The sequence below is a fragment of the Cheilinus undulatus genome, linkage group 22, assembly GCF_018320785.1.
Source record: "Cheilinus undulatus linkage group 22, ASM1832078v1, whole genome shotgun sequence".
Taxonomy (NCBI): domain Eukaryota; kingdom Metazoa; phylum Chordata; class Actinopteri; order Labriformes; family Labridae; genus Cheilinus; species Cheilinus undulatus.
In genome coordinates, this window is record NC_054886.1 from 3576751 (window position 1) to 3592515 (window position 15765).

The following is a 15765-nucleotide window of genomic DNA, read 5'->3' on the forward strand; positions in this document are numbered from 1 at the left end:
TGATACTCAGGGAGACTAGTTCACTGTTATTTGACTTAGTAGATTAGTTTGGATTCTCCCTCCATTTGAATCCCTTTGTTTTTTACAAACTTATTCAAAAGTTAAAGTCTTATTGTTCCAGGGTTCATGACATCCTGATTAAAAAGTGGATTGTGACTCACTGAGTAAGAGGCTCCATCAGACCTGATATGAGAACATGCAGAATATGACAAACATGTCCTGCTGGAAAGATTGAGCAGAAATGTAGTGTCATCATCTTCCTCTCTTCCTCTGAAATAAGAAGTAAAAATGTTACATAACCTTTTTTAACTTTAATCTGAACATAACGGACATAACGTTAAAGTTTCCAGAATACATCAGAATATTCCAAAGTTACCAACTAAACAGTCTGACTTTTCTTTTCCTCTCTCTCTAATTCTGAGCCAAAGTTCTTAACAGGATCCTCACAAGATCTTATACTTTAGTGAGATTTTAATTTAGCATCTTCATTTTTATTGACAAGACAAAGAATTCAATTAAATTTGAAATATTAGTTAAAATAGAGATGAAAAAAACGTGGCAAAAAAATGTAAGAAGAGTGATTCAAATGGGCAAAAAGCAGCCAAGAGTGGCAAAACTGGGCAAAAAAAGGGAAACAAGTGGTATTTAAGGGCAAAAGGTAGCTTAAATGGGTAAAAATTCTGGAAAATGGCAAAAATGGGATAAAAGTTGTAAAAAGAAGTTGCAAAAATAGGGCACTAAAGACGAAACAATTGGTATTTCATAGCAAAAGGTGGCATACATGGACAAAAAGTGGCTAAAAATTGTGAAAAAGGGCAAAAATGGAAACATAGCAAAAAGAAGTGGCTCAAATAGGCCAAAAAACAGGAAAAGGGTTATTAAATCAAAAAGTAGCTTAAATGGGTGAAAAGTGGCAAAAAAGTTTCCCCTTTTTTAAGGTTAGTGAGGGAATAGTATTTAAAATGAAGACATAAAAGAGCCACATGTTGAGTATCACTGTGGAGGAAAATTCTCTTTACTTTTGACACATCCTATTGATAAAATGAAAGTAAACCTGTTTGAATAGTTTATTTTTCATTTTAAAGTCAGATTTAATTTTTAAACCAGACTGCCCGGCCCTAGGATCACATGTAGCCCCTCCCTACACCGTTTTTCTGTACTCTGCTGACTATGTTAGCCTCTTTACTGCCAGTGTTGGTGTATTTTTCTAAACTGCATCATTATTTCTGCAGCTGCTGTTAACCTGTGAAGACAAAGATGTGCTGCATGACTTTTGCCACAAGGTGGCGTCAGAGCAAACACAGAGGAGAAGACTGTTGTTTAGTGTATAGTGGATGAAGGCTTACAGAGAAACTATAGCAGTGTAGCAGATCCTTAACCCCCTCCCCCTCCCCCGTTCTGCCTCCTTTAGAAAAGCCAGATAAAACCCAAACAGCTCTATAGTAGTAGGTAGTGGGTCTTTGTAAACAGAGTCTCTTGGTCCTGGTTCTTGTGGCTGATTATCTGATCAGTCCCTGACTGTCAGAGTCTGCAGTCTGTTTTGATTGTCCTCCTCTAGGTTATACAAATGCTCCAGACCAGGCCCCCCTTTTCTAGTCACCTTCAGGTGCAGTTCTCTGAGTTGTGAAGTCTTCTTCAGAGTCAAGGCCAGATCCTCACAGCTTCTATCTGACAGCCCAGACAACCTGAGAGACAAAAAATAGCAGCTGAAAACAAGACTTCAGTAGCTTTTTCACCTGGTAATCACCTCTCAGGTCCTTAAAGTCGGCTCACTAGGAGTTTCCTGCACATCTTTCATTTGATATAATCCATCAGATTCCCAAAGTCATGAAAACACGTTTGTGGAGACTGAATAAAAGCACTTTGAGTGCCATATTTAAAGTGGAATAGCGGTCTGTTTCTAAATCTTGCTCTAAGATATTTTTACTACCATCTATGTGAGCCTGTCAGGGACAAAAGGAGGAACTTTAAAGCAACAATTTGTAACTTTTCCACTTTCCTAAGTAGTCCCAGGTGGATCTAGCTGTACAGGAAGTTCCAACAGGGAGAATAGAGTCTTTTCATGTCCACAGAGCATCCCTGTGTATCTTTGGCAGTGGGCCGTGATCCTGTCATTGGCAGTTTGTACATCTTTACAGTCCACACACCAGCCTTCTGCTTAAAAGAAGCCAGTTATCCCATCTCAGAGCTGTTTGATACAAAGGCTGAAGAAACGGAGAGTGACGGATGAAGCTGGTGAGAAGCTGCATGTCTGATGCTGGGCATCTGCATGTTGTTGATGGGAGGGGGCAGCCCTATATGTGTTTGGGACAGTGTAGTTACACCTGTAGACCTCTGATGGGCGCCGAGGAACACGGTACTGAGTTGTTACATATTGTTGCTGTAAGTGGACTGATTGACAAACATTTAGAAGCTCCTCACCTCAGGATCTCCAGACAGCACTGAGGTTTACCCAGCCATTCACAAAGATGCTCCACCCCCGCCTCCCCCAGCTGGTTGGAGCTCAGGTCCAGCTCCTTGAGCGCTGGGCAGCAGATTTGGCCCAGATAAGAGCAGCTGAGTTCTGTAAGCTTGCAGTCTTTCAAACTGGAAGACATTTAAACAGATTGAACAGTGGGTCAGATCATCAGAGACTCACTGGTCAGCACCCATAAGTGGTCTGGACCTGAGGTCCTGAGTGCTGCCAGTGCAAAAGAAGACGGTCATGGACATGCAGCCTAGGACTCACCTCAGTCTCTCCAGTCCACAAAGCGAGTCAGACAAAAACTCAGAAAGGCTGTGGACCCCGTTGTCTTTGAGCTCATTCCAGTCCAGATCCAGGACTTTGAGGTGGGTGTGGTTTGATCCCAGAGAGGAAGCGAGAGCAGCACAGCCGACTTCTGAAAACCCACAAAGAGCCAGCCTGTCAGGAAAACAGATTTAGTCATTAATGCTTAAATACAGGGGCAGTGATGTTTGACTTCACCCAACCTGCTACCAAACCTGCCAAAGAAACACTAAGGACAGGGCTCTTTATGTTCAGATCTCTAACTCTGAACCATTGGACCCCTGACTATGGCAAAAAACTACAACCCTGAGGCCCATGCTTCATTTGCTCTGGCTGATGCTTCACATCCCTCTTCATTCAACCATGTGACCAATCCAGTTACCTCCATACAATTGAAGCTCACTAAAACACGAGTGGACGATCTAACGTGGACTAGAAATGGAAACCAGAACACTTTGACATCCAAAATTTTACTGGTTAAGTGTTGGTTTGGATTTACAGGGTGACCCCATAGCCTTCAGGGACTCGGATCTTGGCAGAGATTAAGTTCAGGGCTGTGTTCCCAGGCCTAGCTGGTTCACTGGCTGGTCACCAAAGATGTGGACTAACTAAGTTCTCTCTAAAGCAGCAGCTCTCAACCTTGGGGTCAGGACCCCCTTGGGGGTCATGAGACACTGATAGGGGGTCAGCAGATGCCTTAAAAAACTAAGAATATTTTTAAGATAACACTGTTGCCACTTTACACCAATTATACCAAGTTTTAACCCATTTTCATCTCTTTTTAACACTAATTTTGCACATATAGCACATTTTTGTCACTGAAAACCCACTTTTTTCTATTTTTAACCCTTTCCATCACTTTTTTCTGCCTTTGTTGCCACTTCTAAATCAATTTTTGCCACTTCCTAGCTTTTGTTGCCTCTATTGACCAACTACCGCCCTATCAACCCCTTTTTACACCCCTTCTACGCCAAATTTAACCACAGTTAACCCAATTTTCCCAGTTTATATCAATTTTTCATTTGTTTCCACCATATTTCCAACAATTTTTTTGCACTTTAAAGCCATTTCCACCACCTTTAAATCCCCTTTTACCGCTTTTTTGTGCCCTTTTTTGCCACTTTAACCCGTTCTGGGTTATTTAGTGCCGTTTATCTATTTTTTGCCACTTTTAACCCATTTATGTTCTTTAAAAATCCAATTCCACCACCTTTTCCACCATTATTTGCCATCATTATTTCATTTTAGCAATTTTAAGCCTATTTAAATTTTTTTTTAACAAAAGTTTTCTCATCTAAAGAAGGCACCTCAAAAACTGCTATATCTGTGCAGCGCAAGCCCATTTAATCCTCTGAGCTGTAGTAGATGTGCAGATATGAAGAGCGACGTTGCTGGCATCTTAAAAAGTGATTTTATATCATCCATGGCTGCAGGATGGACTTTTTGCCAGCTCAAAACAAAAACAATCTTTGCTCAGGACAGATCATGAGCCCAGTGGATGCCATGGTAGCTTCTTCTTCTCTCTCCTGCTTGGCGGGGTTGTAAACCAGCTACGTGTATACAGCCATCTGCTGTTTTAGACTGAGTAAATACGCAAGTGGGCCAGGGCATGGATGGATGTTGCTAGCGTGAAAGCAAGCCAGCAGGGGGAAGGGGGAGGGGGAGGAATCACGCTGCGGCGTGGTTCGAAACAACTGGGCCCAATGTGGAGCACCCCAGAAACCTCCCCCTTTATCCCCCCTTATGGGCAGCCTTGTCTCCACATGACTATTCTAGAATGTTCCTGGCTGTTCAAACACCTTCAGGTACAGTGGGGGTCCCCGGTCTCTGGCACCTTCTGGGGGTCGCGGGCTGAAAAGCTTGAGAACCAGTGCTCTAAAGGACGTACCTGCTGGATTTAATGACCCAAAGATTTTTCCCACATTCACCTCCCTCAGGAACATTTGGACTGTTTCTTAGAAAGCTCTAGAAATGATAAACAGCTGTTTGAAAGTTACCTCAGAGTTTCCAAAGAGCATCTGTCAAGAATTCCTAGAAGTGGCTGCAGTCCTTCGTCCTGGAATTTATTCCTGCTGAGATCCAGCTCTCTGATATGTGAGGGGTTTGAAGTCAAAGCTTCAGCCAGAGACCGACATCCCTCCATGGTGATGTTACATTCATTTAAACTGGACAAAAGAAGAAGAAGAACAAAACTCAAACCTGTAGGAAATACGGTGTAGATTAGGAGAAGAGGGATGAATAAGTCTGAATGAGATACATGCATATTCACCAAACCTCCGCCTGCAACCACAGATTTATGCTGTGAAATGATGCAACCATAGAGACCAAAGGAGAACTCAGGTAGATCTGACTGCCTACAGTGACTTTGTGCGTGTTGCTGGTTTAGCACTAGCTTCTGCTGTGGTGCTGACTGTGCATTTTTGGCAGAAGGACTTGGAGCCGCCTACATTCCAGTTCAGCTCCAATATTAATTCTAGCTAACCGTACAAAGCTGATGGAGGGGTCCAGATTCTGTGTCTGTCATCAGGCTGATCCGTCTTTCAAACCTTGAAGCTGATGCACTTGTCCTCAGGCAGAGAGTGACTGGATCAGTCAGGGTCAATTTAGGATAGATCCAAAGTAAACAGATAATTAGGATTCTTTTTTTTTTTTTTTTTTTTAAGGACAAAAGTTTTAGACAATGTGTATCTAAGAAAAGCTGCTTATTCCTGTGTTTCTTATAGACTTTGCATGATTAATCTCAGGCAGCTCTGCTCCAAATCCTCCCCAGCTTTATCGACCATTTGACTCTAAATTACTATAATGTACTAAAGTAACATCATGCTGTGTTCTCAAAGACGTTAAACTAGAGATTGAGACCTTAAACTCATTGGATGTAATCTGGATGTCTGTACATGATCAGTGCTCCATAGAAAACAGTGACTCTTGGTCTGAGCGTCCTGTAGAGCCCTAAAAGTGGAAGTCCTAGTGTTCTCTCCTTACATGAGCCTCTGGAGTTTGCAGTTGGGACTCTTCAGGCCGTCAGAAAGCTGTCTCATTCCAGAGTCACCAAGATCATTTATGCTCAGGTCCAATAGCTCCAGACCAGACGACTTAGAGCTGAGAACAGATGACATGTAGCTACAGCCTCTGTCAGTGAGCCCACAGTCAGTCAGCCTAGGTAGAAAACAGCAGAACAAAACAGTGTTCAGTTAAAATACAGTTAGAGAACATCCCTACCCCAAGTACTGTCTGTTTTCAAATTAGGAACGTGGTTCCATTCTCAAGAACATTAGCAGTGTGAACAGCCTGATACTCCATCAGTGGTTCCCAACCTAGGCTCCTGGCACCTAAGGGTATCATAATATATGATAGGGTATAAAAACAGTAACCTGACACACCAGATGGATGTGTTTTACACATCCATCTGGTAAACCTTCAATACTAAGCATTTGGGAAAGGGAAGAGCCGCTGAAAAAAAACTTGGGGGATGATTGGATGAACGTTCTGTCTGTCACATCTTTGCGGGCCAATCAGAGCAACTACACACATGACGTAGCCGCTACCGAGGAGTAAACTCCATAGAGAACTGCATAACATAAACCATGGTGACTATAGACATGTCAGTACACAACTTTGTGTTTTTGAAAAGAAAACAACTCACTGCTGTTCTTTGTTCTTCTTTTAACAAAGAAATGTCATCAAGTTCTGATAAAACTGGCGCTTTAGCAGCATCCACACTAATGTTTTCCACCATAACTGCACCAGCCTCTCATTGCTCTTTGCTTACGTCATGACTCTGCCGTGCCCGAAAATACTGCCCCTCGTCGCTGATTGGTCCTGTCACTTTCTAACTGGGCCCAAACGGTTCAGATGGGAGCTTTGCAAGATGGATTCACCAGTGAGAAACACGGAAATGGGTGAATCCATCTGCTTTGCAAGGTTAGCCTGGATCACCCTTTCAAGCAGATTTTAGTTTGGTACGCCAGTGTTCACACTAATTTGCAGCGCACTCACACTAGGCCATCCGTACTGTGCCGCATTCCAACCGGGCTGAAGCCCATTTGACCACCTCCCCTGTCCCCCCTTTGGCCTGCACTCACACTGCTCAACACATCCAGGCCTGAACACGGATACGTCACGCACTTACGTCATCATACCAAGCATCCACCGCTGATGAATTTATATGCGTTGATGACTCAGTATGCATAAGTGTTGTTTTATAGGCTGTAAAATAGCAACAGATTCATATGATATCTGATCTGACACCGGGGTTATTTCACCTGACCTGGGATCAGAAGCTACGTTAACTATACAGAGCCCAGAGAGGAGAGAGAGAAGGCAGTTCATAAAGGAGACTTATCACTCACAGCATGTATTCTGGAGCCTGATCAGAGTTCCAAGCACTTCTGCTGAATGAAACCTGGACTTTTTAACTCGTATGAGCCCCTACAGTCGCTGTTCTGCGTGTCCTTATACTATCCGAATCCCTCTGGAATTCTTTTACACGCCATGAACTGAGCCCTTTCTCTGTGTTTGGATGCCTTTCAGTGCTGCACCAACCAAGCTCTCATGTCACAGGCAGTCTGTGTCTAGAGCAGGATTAAATGTTCAGATAAAAGATTTTTTTAACAGTGATGAGAGCAATTTTAACCATCTGATGAGAGCTGGAGGTGAAAAACGCCTCAGGAGTAATAAATGATGCTCCATCCAAACATCAGCGATGAAGATCACAGTTTCACTTCCTGATAACATGAAACAGAATCATAGGTAAATTAATTCAGTGGATGACAGTTTGGCATTATAATTTTATAATAAGAGAGGTAAAATCAGCCATGAGACTAACCCCAGCACACACTTGGCATAAGTTTTATTTCACTAACTAAAAATCCTCTCACAGTGGTTAACGCTTGACTTTGCTAGAAACTGGTCAGGAATGTGGACTGGACTGGAATCCATTAGAACGAGATCGTAGTGGAGCTGTGTGAAATTCAGTTCTGCAGCTCTTATAAAGACCTCTATCTTTCTAGAAAAAATCCTGCTGTCTCTAGCATGCAGCTGCTGCCTGCTGTGCTCTCTGTGCTCTGAAGTGGGTCCCTCTGTTGTTACTTCATGTTACGTCACATTCCCATGCTTTGCTCCTTCATTTGCATCCGTGCCGTGCCAAGGCCCACCTCGTCCTTCCGTGCTGGGGCCGCGAAGCGGAACAATTGCACTCACACTGGCCAAACATACCAGACATTAGGCTGAAACGGGCCCAGGCACTGTACAGATGGCCTAGTGTGAGTGCGCCCCTAATGAACAGGACTTTGAGTTCAAGTGTTCTTGGATCTGGACCCAGGTCCCTGCATAAAACCACCTTTGTAGCAGTTTTGTTTTAGAAGGTTTAATACTTACAAAGCCGTCTTTGAGACTTTGACCACAGGCAGCAGCCTCTCCAGAGCGTCTTCTGATTTACAGAACTTCCTCAAGTCAAAGAGATCCAGGTCTTTATTGGAAATGAGCAGGTTATAGGCCAAGGCTGACCAGTGTGCAGGTAGGATCTTACTAACATGGCCTGAGCTCTGGTACTTCAGGACTTGATCTACCAGAGAATGGTCCCCCAGCTCGCTCAGACAGTGGAACAGATTGATATTATGTTCGGTATAAGTCTGCTTCTTAATCTTCTTGTGAATGTAGCTAATCACCTCCTTGTTGCTCAGCAGACATCCTGCCTTGAATCCAAATACTTTCTGAATGAGCCTCTGGTTTTCATCCTGGGATAAACCCAGCAGGAAGCGCAGGAACAAGTCCCACTGTCCGTAGTCGCTGGCCAAAGCCATATCTACAGCATCCCTGTGGAGGAAGATGATTGACTGAAGTTTTCCTGGCATTTTCATGCCTGTCTGACTGGTAAGTAGGTTTTTTCCATGATCGATGAAGGTCTCTAAGACGTACAGGGCTGCAAGAAATTCCTGAACGCTCAAATGTATAAAACAATACATCTCATGTTTGTGAAGGCCACGCTCTTTTTTGATGATCTGCGTACAAAGTCCTGAATGAACGGCGGCTTCGATCAGGTCAATCTCACAGTCTCTTAGGGCATCTTCATCAAAGATCACGTTGCCGTTCTTCAGCTGCCTAAAAGCCAGCTTTCCTAGTTTCATAATCAGCACTCTGTCTGGTTCTCTGTCCTGGTAGTCCTTCTCTTGTGCCATCTTCATCAGGACTATCAGGAAGTGTGTGTACATCTCAGTCACCGTCTTGGGAAGCTCACCTTTGTGACTTTCTGTCAGAAGGTTGTGGAGAACCGTGGCAGAAATCCAAGAGAAGACGGGGATGTGGCACATGATGAAGAGACTTCTCAGGGGCTTGGACTGGAGATGCTGGAAGATCTTCTGAGCCATAACCTTGTCGGTCACTTTCCTCTGAAAGTACTCCTCTTTCTGCTCGTCATTAAAGCCACGGACCTCGGTCACCACGTCGATGTACCTGAGGGGAATCTTCATCGATGCTGCTGGCCGACTTGTGATCCAGACCGAGGCATTGCACATTAGTTTCCCAGTTGGTTAGCAGGACGTCCACTGTGTTAGGCTCCGTGACGCTGCGGAACACCTTGTTTTCCTTGAAATCCAATTTGCTTTCATCCAGGCCGTCAAAGATGAACAACACCCTTAAATTATCGTAATCTGAGGCCTCCAAATCCTTCACTTCTATAAAATAGTAGGTGATCAACTCCATGAGACTCAATCTCTTATCTTTGATTAAGTTCAGCTCTCTAAATGTGATTGGAAATAAAAACTCAAAGGTTTGGTTGGTGTCCCCTCTCGCCCAGTCCCGAGTGAACTTCAGAACAGAGACTGTTTTTCCGATCCCAGCTATTCCCTTGGTCAGAACTCTCCGAGGTGGGTTGTCTTCATTCGATAAAGGTTTGAAAATGTCATTGAGGTTAATTTTTGTCTCCTCACTCTGACACCTTCTGCACTCTAATTCAGTCACTTCATGTTCAGTGTTGACCTCCCCACTGCCTCCTTTGGTGATGTAGAGCTCCGTATAGATCTTGTCTAAAGGAGTTGATGATCCAACATCCGCTGGGCCCTGAAACAAATTCTCTGTTTTCTCTTTGAGGAAAGACTTCAGGGAAGATTGGCATTTTTGGATGTAATCTGAAAGAAAAATAAATCATAGGGAGCTGCATTAGTGTTTTACTTTACAAGTGCTTGGTTAACCCTTAAGCCAGGTATACACTGTGATACCAAGCCGACCATACCACAGTCGTAGCAGAATGTCAACTCCTACTAGGGCTGGGTGATTATGGCAAAAATCAAAATCATGAATAATGAACGATTATTCCAACCCCAACCTCCGACTCAGTTTCTTTTGTAAGTATTTGTAGAATCTTAAAACAAACAACTGAGAGGAACATGCAAAGATAAACAATTTATGGTTATTTGTTAAAACATTTGAAATCAAAACACACATCAGCTGAAATGAAAAGGTTTTTGTAAAAAGTCAAATTTTTCCAAGAAAAGAGGAAAAATTGAAATACTTGCCAAGACAGGTTTATGTCGGTTAGAGGCTATAAATGTTGGTTTTGATTATTTTTCCATTAATTGCCCAGCTCTAGCTCATACTGTGCGTCTGAATCGCTTACAACGTATGACCATTGTGTCTGAGTTGTGTGCTCACACTTAGAGTGGAATCATAGCCTAAAATCTGCTACTGCCCTTCAAACCTGTCTTGAAACCTACAGCTACGGGGGGTGGGGGTTTCCACCAGGTCTATCTTTATTGATGAACTCTTCCTGCCTAAAGAGTTTCTCAGACATAACGGCGCTGGACCTCACACTCCTGAGGAATTCCAGTTTTCCTGGGAGATAAACACCTTGAAATCGGAAATATTCCTATTGGTTGACCATATTGTGAAGCCTGTCAGCGTAAGCCTTTGTCCAACTAAAAGCTGTAAAAACTTCAGCTTGCTGCACTGTGTACCATAAATCAGGGACTCCGATCCTCCTGGAAGTCCTCTCTCTGGGAAAACAACAAACCAGACGAGGACCGTAAATAATTGTCTGTCAGACTGAACCTTGTATGAGTTACAAAGTACCATAACTTCTGTAAACATCATGTTTTTCAACAGGAAATGTTTATATTCTTCTGAGTCTGCTCACAAGTAACACAACAATGTTTTTCTTATTTTACTAGGACCCAGTTTTCTGGAGGAATTAATTTTAGAGTTAAATCTAGGTGTTTTTTCCATAGCTGAGAACTCCAGACTGAAAGTCTCCCATGGATCCACGCTGCCCCCTTGTGGTCCAGCATCGGTCACACACATACTTCTACAGAAAGATTCACGTTGTGTTCACACTTAGCTGTGTATAACCAACTAGCTATGTTTCTCATGTTTGTTGTGGCAGTTTTATTCATGGTTTTATTATCCTAGAATATTATAACCATTATGTTATTCATACATGCTCTGATCAAATCACCAAACTGATGAAGAGTTGGTTGATCCCTAGGAGGACTTAAAGAAGAGACTCCTCCCTCTCATTTAAACTGATATCAGAACCTCACTTCACCTCAGTTCTGTTTCTGCCTATTCTGTGTTCACTTCTTTGTCTTAGAATCTTCTTCTTGTTTCCAGAGTTTGTCCACACAGAGATGAAAAAGCTTTCGGTTTCATTTTAAAGAGGTTTTCCATAAACACAGGATTATTTCAGGAGATGTCCTCATAAGCACGGAAAATGACTGAAAACGCTGTGAAATATAGACCAAGCCTGTAAGTGGCGTTGAAACGTTGCCACAGAAATGCACAAAAATGATAGAAGAAGTTTCTGAAGCATGCGAATAAAGACTTAGTTGGAGGGGAAAGTTGCACTTCTCATCAATGTAGACAATCAGTGGAGTGCCAAGCCCAAGCTCAAAACAACAATGGCGGGTTACAGGGTTGTGTTCATGCTGCAGAAGCTACAGAGCTTATTATGGCTTTTACAGCAAAATCAGATGCTCCTTTACCACCACCAACAACAGCATGCACCAGATGTTCTTGTTCATGTGTCTGTGTACAGCGCAAAAGCTTTATACGCATGAAGTTTCACAAAGGGCCACACATCTCGAGCATCAGAGCATTTGACGGCCTTGTGCGGAAATGCATAAGCGTTTGTTTGTGATGTGAGCCAAAAAAAAATAGTAAAATGTTATTGCTTTGTCCTCCCTAACTTGGATTTTGAGATGTGCTGCCATTTTTGAAACTTTTAAAACGACTTTTGAGCTTGGGCTTGGCACTCCACTGATTGTCTACATTGATGAGACGTGCAACTTTCCCCTCCAACTAAGTCTTATTCGTATGCTTCAGAAACTTCTTCTCTCATTCTTGTGCATTTCCATGGAAACATTTCAATGCCACTTACAGGCTTTGTCTATATTTCACAGCGTTTTCAGTCATTTCCCGTGCTTATGTGGACATCTCCTGAAACAATCCCGTGTTTATGGAAAACCTTTGTAAAACGAAACTGAAATCATTTTCGTCTCTGTGTGAACAAGGCCTAAGGATCCAGCTCATTCTTACAGTGAGTGGACAGCTTAGAAGGAGCAGGTCTGGTCTCCATCCCATGTCTCATCTCCCTTTACCATTAGGGAAGCAGCCAGGTGCATATACTCCCCAACAACTGTTTTTGTTTTGAGTACAGCAAAGGCAGGAGGCCATGTTTTTACACACTCACACACACACCGGCATGCACGCACCCACACACACACAGCCATACTCACACACATAAAAATTCTCCATAATATAACTGGCAAAAATACAAGAATTTCAGGCATGGTCCTACAATGGGAAAATGGTTGAATCTGGTGGAATATGGCAAAAATGTCAAATTTCACTTTATTTCTTCACATTGAAATGCTGACATTAGAGAATGCATGATTTTATACTGCAATGACAGTGAGATTAAAAAACCTGGTTTAAATGGAAGTCAGTGGGGGCAATTTTGCCTTGAGGGTGTAAAGAGGGTATTTCTGGCACTACATAAAAAATACTAATGCAATCAAATCAATTTTGTAGCTCATCTTTGACCCATCAAAGACTCTTATCAGCACTAAAGCCCCATCTTTCCACTATTAATTTTATGGAAAATAATCCACTTTTTGTGTTTTTTCGGTAAAATATAAAACATCTCAAATAATCAAACTGGCATACAAAAGGGTTAAAATTCTGAGAATAATCGAATGTTTGGTAGTTTTGAGCAGGTCTGAAGTTGTTAAAGAGATTTATGAAAAAGAAATTAGAAAAAAAATTGATGTATGATGATTTATTGGCAGTGTTCTGTACGTGTACATTTTTGGCCTCGAAGGTGTCCAGAGGGTACAAAATTTATTGAAAGAGTATGAATGACATGTAAGAGTAAAACATGTTGGATTTCAAAAATTTAACTAGAAAGAAAAGTTCCTGTAAAAATTCATGCCATAGGCTGTAAAACTGACAAAATGATCACAAGTAAAAAAAAAAAAAAAAAAGAAGTTGCAGAAAATGGCCAAAAATGCCCCAGGAGGGCACAAGTGTTAATAATAAATCTTCAAAACGTCAGTCGTTGTCCAAAAATCATTATTGAGTTGGGAAGTGGAGTCACTGTCACGGGGACTTATTACTTAAAACATGAGATTGATTTACAATTAATGTTTTTGTTAATTAATTAAAGGTTTTAATCAATTAATAATTACAATATTTTATTGGTTATTAAATAACCAATCCGCATAAGCGGTGGTGCCTTATTCTTCTACGAGGTTTAATGATAATATTTATTTATCATCACTGTTTATCACTACACTCTGTACGAGTGAAGTCGGGACGGACTGTGACGGAACTCTGCAGTTACCTTTAAAAACTTCACATTGAGGGTGAAGTGTTTCCTTTCAAATCCTATCCTCTCTCTTTCTCTATCTCGTGGCTGAAATAGGACAAAAATCACACAATCTACACCAGGGTTTAAGAGATCCTTGGGACATTTTGTGCTATTCAGTTTCTTATTTCCAAACCATTTTAGCTGTGTTGAATGAATACAGCTCAAATTTGCCAGAGAAATTATTTTTTAAAGCATTTTAGAATTATGGTCAGCTCCTTAAATTAGCCTAAATGGCTAAGCTACACAAAAACCGACACATTAATTCCCAAGGACCAAAAATGCCCCATTGAGAACCATTGAAAAGGACATTTTTGATCCCACATTGATCTTAACATGAAATAATGAATTCCTTTAAGTTCAGTTCTATTTTGGAGTAGAAACTTTAAATATTTATATTTGTCCACCAGATGGCGCTACTTTATCCCTTTTTCAAAGCATGCTGTAAAATTTCCCACTTTTACTGTTTTCTGCAAAGGTGCCATGCTACTGGGTTGATAAATGTGTGTTTCTACTGATGTTGGATCATGGTGTGTGTGTAAAAAAGCAGGGATGTCCTGATCCCGATCACATGTATCAGATCAGGGCGATACTAAGCATTTTTAACTGATCGGCAATCGGCAATTTGATCTGATCAGCCCAGCTGATCATTTGCCTCCACTGCCGTAAATGGAGCACAATTTACGACAGGCCGTTAATGCACCAGTAACAACAAACAGTAGTAGCAGCATTAGCTTTCCTGTGCTGAGTCAGCAGTCTGGAAATACTTAAAACGTGAGGGCAAAAACAGTCCAACAGCCCGTTGCAGCATCTGTAACACTGTTTCACGAGGTGGTAGCAGCAGAGCTGCGTTCAACTCTACAAATTTGATCTGTCGTCTCTGAAGTAAACATGCAGCAGAATACGGTGACTTCACTACAGCAACAGGCAGCTTCACCAAAGATACACTCTGGACTTTCAGAGGACAGACAAATACCCTCGAGAGAGCGATAAGGCAAAAAGATAACAGAAAAGGTGGTCAAATTCATCGCGCTGGACAACCAGCCCATCTCCGTGGTGGAGAATTTGGGTTTTTATCGTCTTCTTGAGCTTTTAGACCCAAGCCATGCCCTGCCGTCTCAACATTACTGACACTGCGTTACCGGAGCTGTACAACAAAGTACGTGACAGCATGCTAGAGAGAGAAAAGCAACTTCACTGCCGTTAGCTTCACTAGCTTCACTTCACTGAGTCCTCCACCTCTGAGTTAAAGCGTGCAGTGTTACATGCACGCCAGTTTCATTTTAAAGTAACAGAGGGTAAAGAAATAAAGATGAGGGGGGAAAAGTGATGTAGCAGCTCTAGTTGCACTTTAGAAATGTCACTGAAATAAGAGTGCTTGTATTTGATATTTGGGTTTTATTCCACTGTTAATGTTTTGGTTCATGTCTCTGATTAAGCTGCTACAGTTTAATAAAGATTGTTGTTTTGAATCTGTATGGTTCATATGTTTTGGATCCTATTCAAGTTAAACTGCTTACACCACTTTAAAGAAGAGTTTGGATGTTCTGAATTCATTCATTTGTTGTGCCTAATAGAGTCAGGTTAACTTCTAAGCAGAATTATAATATTTAAAATTCATTTACTGAATTCATATGTTATTGTGACTACTGACTCTGTAACACCACCTCCAAGTGAATCTGAGGTTATTAGAGTTCACTTTGTTGACTGCTCAGGTCATTCAGCTGACCACTTTAAGTGAGTTTTGATTGTTGAATACTAAACACTGCACTAAGTGAATACGTACATTTATTTTTTGACAGATAATTAAAGTGAAACAGAGCTGTTACACCATTCTGAGCAGAAATGTGATTTTATGTTTTAAACAGGAGGCCAAAAATGCTTATCGGGACATCCCTAGTAAAAAGTGTGTGTGTGGGGGTGTGTGTGTGTGGGGGTGTGTGTGTGTGTGTTTGTATATTTGAGTTTTTGTGACTTTATTCGATTACAATCAGTGGAGCTGTGTAAACATACTGGTCTTTAAAGGGTTAAAATCCCCAAAATAAAATTGATATTCCTGTGAATGTATGTATGTTTATTCCAGGCTGAAGTAGTTCTAAAAGATTGACTTGTTTAAAGTGGAAAAATATTAATACCGTTTTGT

The 15765-nt window shown here is 41.7% G+C and overlaps 1 protein-coding gene across 1 annotated transcript in view; it reads right to left on the reverse strand.

Annotated features, from left to right (window-relative positions):
- Window positions 1-881: 881 nt before the first annotated feature.
- The window catches only part of LOC121504949 (NACHT, LRR and PYD domains-containing protein 3-like), a 21216-nt gene continuing 6332 nt past the window's right edge, over window positions 882-15765 (reverse strand). The window contains 7 exon segments of the mRNA XM_041780068.1: window positions 882-1685; window positions 2422-2586; window positions 2729-2902; window positions 4765-4932; window positions 5750-5923; window positions 8144-9289; window positions 9291-9891. Coding sequence (XP_041636002.1) covers window positions 1508-1685; window positions 2422-2586; window positions 2729-2902; window positions 4765-4932; window positions 5750-5923; window positions 8144-9289; window positions 9291-9891 — 2606 coding nt within the window. The 3' untranslated portion in view covers window positions 882-1507.